The sequence below is a fragment of the Mizuhopecten yessoensis genome, unplaced genomic scaffold (genome assembly GCF_002113885.1).
Source record: "Mizuhopecten yessoensis strain PY_sf001 unplaced genomic scaffold, ASM211388v2 scaffold459, whole genome shotgun sequence".
NCBI classification, from domain to species: domain Eukaryota; kingdom Metazoa; phylum Mollusca; class Bivalvia; order Pectinida; family Pectinidae; genus Mizuhopecten; species Mizuhopecten yessoensis.
In genome coordinates, this window is record NW_018403557.1 from 99,550 (window position 1) to 108,922 (window position 9,373).

Consider the following 9,373-nt stretch of genomic DNA (forward strand, 5'->3'; position numbering starts at 1 on the left):
TCTCTGTCTACTGACACCATAATGTGATGGTCACTCTTTACAATCCCTCTCTGTCTACTGACACCATAATGTGATGGTCACTCTTTACGTTCTCTCTCTGTCTACTGACACCATAATCTGATGGGTCACTCTTTACAACCCCTCTCTGCCTACTGACACCATAAGGTTATGGGTCACCCTTTACAATCCCTCACTGCCTACTGACACCATAATGTGATGGTTACTCTTTACAATCCCTCCCTGCCTACTTACACCATAATGTGATGGGTCACTCTTTACAATTCCTCACTGTCTACTGACACCATTATGTGATGGTTACTCTTTACAATCCCTCCCTGCCGACTGACACCATAATGTGATGGTCACCCTTTACAATCCCTCTCTGTCTACTGACACCATTATGTGATGGTCACTCTTTACAATCCCTCCCTGCCTACTGACACCATAATGTGAGGGGTCACTCTTTACGTTCTCTCTGTCTACTGACACCATTATGTGATGGGTCACCCTTTACATTCTCTCTCTGCCTACTGACACCATAATGTGATGGTCACTCTTTACATTTTCTCTCTGCCTACTGACACCATAATGTGATGGTTACTCTTTACAATCCCTCCCTGCCTAATGACACCATAATGTGATGGTTACTCTTTACAATCCCTCCCTACCTACTGACACCATAATGTTATGGGTCACCCTTTACAATCCCTCACTGCCTACTGACACCATAATGTGATGGTCCTCTTTACATTCTCTCTCTGCCTACTGACACCATAATGTGATGGTCACTCTTTACATTCTCTCTCTGCCTACTGACACCATAATGTGATGGTCACTCTTTACAATCCCTCTTTGTCTACTGACACCATAAAGTGATGGTCTCTCTTTACAATCCCTCCCTGTCTACTGACACCATAATATGATGGGTACTCTTTACAATCCCTCCCTGCCTACTGACACCATAATGTGATGGGCTACTCTTTACATTCTCTCTCTGCCTACTGACACCATAATGTGATGGGTCACCCTTTATATTTTCTCCCTTCCTACTGACACCATAATGTGATAAGTCACACTTAACATTCCCTCCCTGCCTACAGACACCAGAATGTGATAGGTAATCCTTTGCATTTTTACCCTGCCTACCGACCTCACTATGTCACCCTTTTAAATAATCTTCTTCCTGTTCAGCGAGCCTGGCCCAATTTTAATTGTCATTGCAATCAGTTGGTATGCATTGTCAATTTCGTACATAGCATTTTATTGATTCACGAAAATGATAAAAAATAAAATTACCGACCTACTGTACCTTTTTTCTGGCGTGACACCTAAAACATGCACGATATTTGTTTTAGCCTTATATAGTTTATAATTTCATACAAATGCTTCCAAAAGTTGTAAAGAAATGTGCATAATTACAAAAATAATAAGACATATTTTAAATCCTACAAGAATACATGAACAGCATCAACAAATATAAATACCTTGGATTGTTTGTATGACCTCCTGAACTTGTTCCGATTTCCAGTTTCCTAACTCGTCCAGATGTAGCTCATACTTATCAATCATTTGAAACAGGGCAAACTGTGGAAGCTGCATACACATGTAAAATATGGTAAACAAAAATAGTGAGTGGGTTACAAAACGCATATTTGTATTCCACGTTTATTACTTCATCCAGTTGCCTGGGGTGCTCTTATCTAGATTTCTGTATATTCGTGCTATCTTTCATTTTTCCCAACTTACATTTAATTTCTTTCAAATTCATTTATATATTTATGTCTTTCATGTATCTATAAAGGAATGTGTCAAATGTTAATGGCAATCCGTCCCTATTACCATACAGAACCGTGAACGCATATCACAACATATAACAACGAATTAAACAGTCACTACGAAACAATGATACAACATAAAAAGTAAACACAAAAAATCCCAGTTATCACGCATAAAATATGCTAATGTCTCTTAATGTAATTGAAGTATGTATCCCCGAAGTGACTGCTTGTCATGTGTTGTGGTATGTAAGTGTTGGTGATTCTGCCTTGAAATACAATATAAGGGGCGGGTTGAAAATTTGACTAATTCCTTTGTCTGCAATGTCGTTATTACGTTTTTACTGTACTTATATATCGATTTAAGAAAAACAAATTCGGATGTATTGCCTATATTGGTTCATACTGTCGTTATTAGTTATGATATCTATTTGTAATTCCGCTCCTTTGCGATCCTTTACGATACAATACACTACTATATTGCATTGAGGTAGATGATCGTTGAGGAGCGGAATTACAAGTCTAAGAACAATTAGATTGTTTATAATAGATAATGTATTGATGTGAATATCATTGGGTTACCTGGTCTTCCCTCACGCCATGCAGTAAGATCACACAGTTGAGTTTACCGCGCTGTTGAGATCGCTCCAATGTGAGGATTGTTTCAAAAGCAAACCATGAACTTTCCATAGCTGTGGGAGTGACAAGAAAAAGGCAGGCTCTGCTTCTTGAAAGGGCGTTTACAATTGCATCTAATGTGGAAGTCCCAGGTTCAACCGCAAAACTTGCAACAAAGCAGTCGATTTCTATAGAAAAGCAATAACACATTATATAGCTGTCAATTAGGGATCATCCTCGATATCCAAGGTTAACGCTTACTTTCGCTCTTTGCATCCCTGGAATATGTCATAGCAAAATCAAAGGCTCGGTGTACGTGACTCTGTGGGCGAGACGAAAAGATTAGTTTAATCCTTTGATGTGCATCAAAAGAATATTGCGGTCGCGTAACGGTAAAACAAACTGGCTTTGAAGTCAGGCGTCGCTCCTCTGTCATCTTCAAAGAACAGGTATCAACGGGAGGGGATCACTGCCAAAATTGTTTTTTATAAAATTAGTTACTTCTTGTTTGGAATCTAATTCTATGTACATATGTGTTATTTCCCTAGTTGATAAGTGTCTTTTTTCATTCTATGGACATTTGTGTTTTTGCATTCGTTTACAAATCCACTGCGTGTTCATTGCATGCTATGCTACTTTTCATTCCATGCTATGCTAGTTTTAGCGATCGTGATTTCGTGTTAGCTTGTAGTATTCAATCCATTCCAGACTTACGTGATGTATATAGATCGTCAATTTTGTTAAAACAGACATTCGAAGCTAACTTTTTATTCAGAAATAGCTAGCTAGTCAACTAGTAATCCAGTACATGAAATACGAAGGGTTTCCTCATTATGACGACAATCGGCGTTGCGATCGTCTTAAATATATACGGACCGCTCCTCAACCGCATCCGGATCACCGTACTGACGCAATATCGTTATTTGTTTACTTACGAGTATACTATTGTATTTTAAAGGTTATAATATTTATTACTGCATACATTAAATATATGTTCAAGAACATATTTATGACGGCGTCAATATTGATGCTCAAGTCCAGAAAATGATCACATAAACTAAAGAGAGTCTATAATCTTGACAGAGCGTAGAGCTTGTCTTCCCCCCTCCAATGCACACATTAAAAAAATAAGAAGAAAACAAGTAAAAAGAGATGTATCATAAGATAACGTATTCAGACATCTATGTAGTTTAAAAAAACCTATGACAATTTGACCCAACCACCGCCCCAATTACCATTCTTTATCACCTGTACTGTGCATGTCTTATTCTTGTATATACATTTTAACTGAAGTTTGGAGAAGAGTTTGAAGTGGCTTTTTTGGCAAGATTACCATAGGTCACAGATAAGAGAAGAATATGAACCTAACACGTTATTTTCAGAGTCAATCTGAGTAAACCATTATGTGTTTTGTCCATACCAATGAAACAGGAGGTTTTTAAGGGCTGGTCGGGGGAAAAAATTCTTATTTGCTAAAATGGCATACACATGTTTAAAATACCTTCTTATGAAATATACCGATTTAAATTTTACTGAAAATCACTCCCTAAGAGTAAAAATTAAAATTATATTAAAGAAATCCTAAATCGTCACCTGACAGTCTAAAACTTTCATTGACCCAGATCAGTGATGTAATTTTACCGCACGCGCGTCATCAACAACATCGCGGCGAAAGAAAAAGATCAATGCAAAAGTCATGACAGGCACAAGGTATCAATACCGTTATATATAGCAACAACATATAGGTAGGAATACCACACTTGCATCATACATGACCGTTGAAAACAATTATTTACGTATAGTATTACTGTCTTAGCTGCTAGTTGAGTCCGACATGGCACATGACGGCGTGCTATTGTTGTTATCTTCACTGCCTCACTTTCGAAACAACCACGTGACATATATTAATAGATCTGCGCTAAATTTACGCGGGGCTTCCCCGACATTTCAGTGGTCAAAACTGGACACTGCAAGCAGAACTCGACCATCATATTGCCGTGGTATAACTTTTGGAAGGCCAGACAACGCATTTAGACCTATTTAATTTTTAATTTTTCCCCGACCAGCCCCTTTAATAAGAATGTGTAATTGAAACAAAAATCATACATACTTTCAAACCTAACCAAAACGTGCTTTCATCAATATATACTGCTTCATAGACAAGTCCGTAGTACATGTAGATGTCCATGTCAAAGTTTAGTAAATTATACAATGGTGAATGGTTTGAGGTATATATTTGTAAGAGATTAATTCAAATCAAATAAATAATTTTTAATTGCTCTAATGTAATGACAAATATATCTAGTTTGCAACACTGTTCATTTTTTAAAGTTAATGTCGATGCAGCATTTATAATTACCCAGATATGCAATTCCCTTTTAATGTTAAAGTTTATTTATATTTAAAATATGAGGAAGGCAATGAAGTGTTTAATGAAAGGTCAGATTAAGCATCCTCATCATACATGCATGCATTCAGTAGAGCAAGCCTATCTGCATCATTAATTTAAGTATTACCCATGTAATAGGTGTTATTAATGGGATATGGACTTGAACAACTTGTCTCAATGCACACTGATGTACAATGCACACTGATGTACAAAGCATACGGAAGTCTGAAATATATGTCAAATTCAGCATCTATACACATTAATTAGAGCATCCCTATAGCTACGTGTTTGATGCCATCAGTATATGCATGTATTACCTAGATTAACCCAGAAATGGACCCAACACTTTGTCTTAATGGAATGGATGGCGAGACCGAATCCATTAATAAATTCTCTGCAAACTTCGTTGAGCAGGGGCTGGGAATAATAAACGTTACTTGTGAGCAGAGACGTATACGTCTCTGTTGTGAGGCAAACATACAAAGATGAAGATAAATAACAACATACATATTTACATCAGTCAATGATTTGATTTCCTAAAAATTATCAATAAGCATAAAAGTTAACAAACCAAACACTATGACAAAGTTATCAACAAGTATGCTGTCATCACATATATCTATATACATGTACATATATTTGGTGGAACAATTGCAAATACCTTTATTTTTAAACAAAGCAACACAAAAAAATACTGAATAAGATATAATCATCAGGAAATATCATGACGCAAGACCAGTTTTGAAGAAACTGATGCATGCTTTTGACACCTGTGACCTTGAAAAAAGGTCAAGGTAATCTACATGAAGAAACGTTAAAGCATTTATCCCAGGTACTTGCTGACCAAATATCAGGGCCCTGTGCTTTTCATTTCTTTTAAAGTCATTTAAAGAAAAAGTTGACAGACAGACTTATGACAGACACTTCACTATACCATAAGTGTATCTGAAGTTCTGAACCATAATATGTGTCTTTCCTTTGTTCTGACTTATGTCCAAATCAGAAAAATCACAACAATAATCAATCACTAGCCAAGGTATGCATGTCAGTGATCAATGCTCTTTTTTAATTCATGTCCAACAATATGGTATTTTCATCGTCACATAAACAACAATGTCTGCTTTTCTCCATTCAAATGTTTAGAAATCCCAGAAGAAAAAGCTCTTCTGTGTCTTACATGACACTGCATCCGACACGACACTGCATCCTGGTGGTAGGTCTGGATTTGCCAAGAAAAAATGGAGCATTCTGGAGAGAGAAAAAAAAATATTGTCATGAATCAGACATAGACATAGTTGTAACTGATATGCTTTTGTGGGAAAATAGCAATATATACTCTGCGAGGTCACCAATTCAATTTTTAAAATTTGACTAAAAGTTAGTTCGTACTAAACCTACAATAAAACATAGTATTATACCTTAAATACATCAGCATCATTTCATAGAAGAAACATACATTATAAGTTTATACAGTTCCCACTTTAGAAACTGTGTTTATGATAATAGGACTAATTTATTATAATGGCTTTATTAAGGAATGATTCTTATTTTTTCAACATTTATGAGGTCATAACAACAATGGGTTTATGGACATATTGAATGAATCGCGTTAGCGATTCATGTAAAATATGTCCAAAAACCCATTGTTGTTATGACCTCATAAATGTTGAAAAAATAAATATCATTCCTTATATTTACATTGACGAATCCTTTCAGTGGATCGATATAACAACGAATAAAACAAATAAACAGGGTTTGTTCCTGCTTATACACGGGTGCAACGCAGTGGCGAGAACAGTGTTTTTTCGCGGGGAAATGTGACACTATCGTGAGAGATCTTAGCAACCGTCAACAACAATAACACAACAAAATGTAGTTCCATATTCAATGTTTATTTGTAGAACAGGACACGTGAATACGTGGATAGTTCAATAATATTTTAAGATGTAAGAATTAAGCATCTAGTTCGGTCGTTCCGAGTGAGTAGTTTTTGTAGTGTATAACTACGCAGTGTGATCAGGTTACTATCAGTTCCCACGTGCTGAGATTCTATGAACACTTGTGTTATGCATTTATGAATGTAATTTTTGTCAATGGGTCTAAGCATACAGAATGTAAATATAATAAAATAACACCTCATTTTGAATACACTTCAGCTAACCACCTGTCTCGCAGTGAAGCAAGTTTCCATCTCATGGTTTGCATGTCTTGAAAAAACTTCTGTTGTTGTGTCTCAAGGATGACACTGAATACAGAGGACAACTAACAAGTTGGAACTATGACGGGTTATTCATATAAATCATAACATTCCATTTAGGTAATTAAACGAAATATTGAATTATTTTATTGATCAGCATGAAGTTTCATTGCAGTGTGTTTAATATGTCTTTGTATTAAATGTAACTTAAGTGACAGGCATCTGGTTTCAAAAGCATATCCGATGGTCAGTTTACTGGAAGTAGTAAACTGATGGCTGAATGATTGCATAATTATGCAGTCTATAATTGTATGGTGCTTAATTACTGAATCAATGGACAGAGTTGTTAAACTATACATTAGGTTTCCTGCTTCAGTATTTTACAACATTAACTGTAAGATCAATCATATTTTAAATTTTGAGCCAAACAAGAAATGATGTTTGTTTCCAGTTACCCTCCCTAATGTCATTCTCTGTTTTTTTGTCGAATTTTAAGGAAGCACTGTTAAAGTCAGGATCACTTCCTACATAAGCGTTGTGTAAAGTCAGGATCACTTCCTACATAAGCGTTGTGTAAAGTCAGGATCACTTCCTACATAAGCGTTGTGAAAAGTCAGGATCACTTCCTACATAAGCACTGTTAAAGTCAGGATCACTTCCTACATAAGCGTTGTGTAAAGTCAGGATCACTTCCTACATAAGCGTTGTGAAAAAAGAAAGAATTACAAATCGAATGCATTACCTACATGTACCTTACCCTAATTCCTATTTTTGTTCAGACATGTAAAAGGAAACAATCCAGTTTTGTTGTACCTACCTACTATTTTGGTAATATTTCAAGGAAGCACTTTAAACATGTAACAGGAAGTGAACCTGATTATTTTGTTAAGCCTTTAACAAAATAAATGACTCGGACTTACAATGTACATTTGACACTTGAGTTTAGCAATGAACAGGTCAAATTATGGAATCCCGTAATCAATAATTGAAAAAGTCAAGCTGATAAATTTTGAGTTCTATTATCAATTATAAAAAACAAGAGGCCTAGAGGGCCTGGATCCCTCAACTGGATAATTAAACAACCACATGAACATATTCTGATAAAATATATCACGTACTGCAGCTATAGGCTCTGTCTCTCAGCATATTGAAAGAGAAGAATTTTAATCACTTATCAATATTTCCCCCCTATTGGGCCCTGTTCTTCTGCCCCCAGGAGGGTCACACCCTCTGTTTATACAAAAGTGGGTCCCCTTTGACCAAGGATACTCAAACTCCAGGCCAAATTAAGTCAAAATCCACTGAGCCGTTCAACTTCAGGACAAGTGGACACCAAGGATGATGCTTACCAAGTTTGAAAAGATTCATTCCCCGGTTCTTAAGAAGAAGTCAAAAAGTTTACAGATGTGGCTTTGGTCCTGGTGGTGACCTAATAATATTTTACACATACTAGTATACAAACAGTGTCAAATGTATATAGATTTATCATCTCTTATATGAGACAAGTTTGAATATGACATCTGCAACAATTGCATATGGGCAGGCCAGGATTATGCACATTTCACTGGAATGAGGTATACTTGTCATCACTATCTAATAACAGCATAAAATCTAAATATTGATTTTTAGCAAATTTCAGGCTGTTAGTTAAAATTAACTGATCACTGTATGCAGTTCTGAATATGATATGTGCATCCACTTCTCAGATTTTTTTAAATTAATTATGAAGCAGTGCACTAACAGGAAAAAAAATGTACATGTTGGATACTTAAAATGTTTTTCCTTATACACAAACAAAATACGTATTAAACGTGTCGCAACCTTCCAAGACCGACTTGTCCCTTTGTCAAGCTATGATTATGACAGCAGACATACAATGTGTGCTGTGATCAATATCAGTATTTAACATATATTTGAATAACTGAAAAAAAACCTGAAATGTATGCCTATAATTTAACTGGTAAAACCACAGACTTAGATAACTCTAATCTTATTCCGTGGTAAAACGAAACGTAACGTTTTTAATTAAAATGTTTTATATACAAATATGTCTACAACTGTAGAATGTATCGTCTTCTACAATGGCTGCGTACTGTGTTTCTACAATGTCCAGTACAACTGCTACAACGGAGGCCTATGTGTGTAGTTATACAGGTGAGTCTACCTGTTACACTGTATGTACAGGTGAGTCTACCCGTTACACTGTATGTACAGGTGAGTCTACCTGTTACACTGTATGTACAGATGAGTCTACCTGTTACACTGTATGTACAGGTAAGTCTACCTGTTACACTGTATGTACAGGTGATTCTACCTGTTACACTGTATGTACAGGTGAGTCTACCTGTTACACTGTATGTACAGGTGAGTCTACCTGTTACACTGTATGTACAG

At 36.1% G+C, this 9,373-nt stretch overlaps 1 protein-coding gene across 2 annotated transcripts in view; it reads right to left on the reverse strand.

The window, feature by feature from the left end:
• LOC110449486 overlaps window positions 1–9,373 on the reverse strand; it is a 73,697-nt gene that overhangs the window by 50,686 nt on the left and 13,638 nt on the right. Inside the window, exons 3-4 of one of the 2 annotated variants that reach the window (XM_021496376.1) lie at window positions 2,358–2,581; window positions 1,485–1,593 (exon numbers count right to left, since the gene is read on the reverse strand). In XM_021496376.1, the coding sequence (XP_021352051.1) occupies window positions 1,485–1,593; window positions 2,358–2,581 (333 nt within the window). The remainder of the gene's footprint in view (window positions 1–1,484; window positions 1,594–2,357; window positions 2,582–9,373) is intronic. The other variant, XM_021496385.1, reaches the window with a different exon arrangement.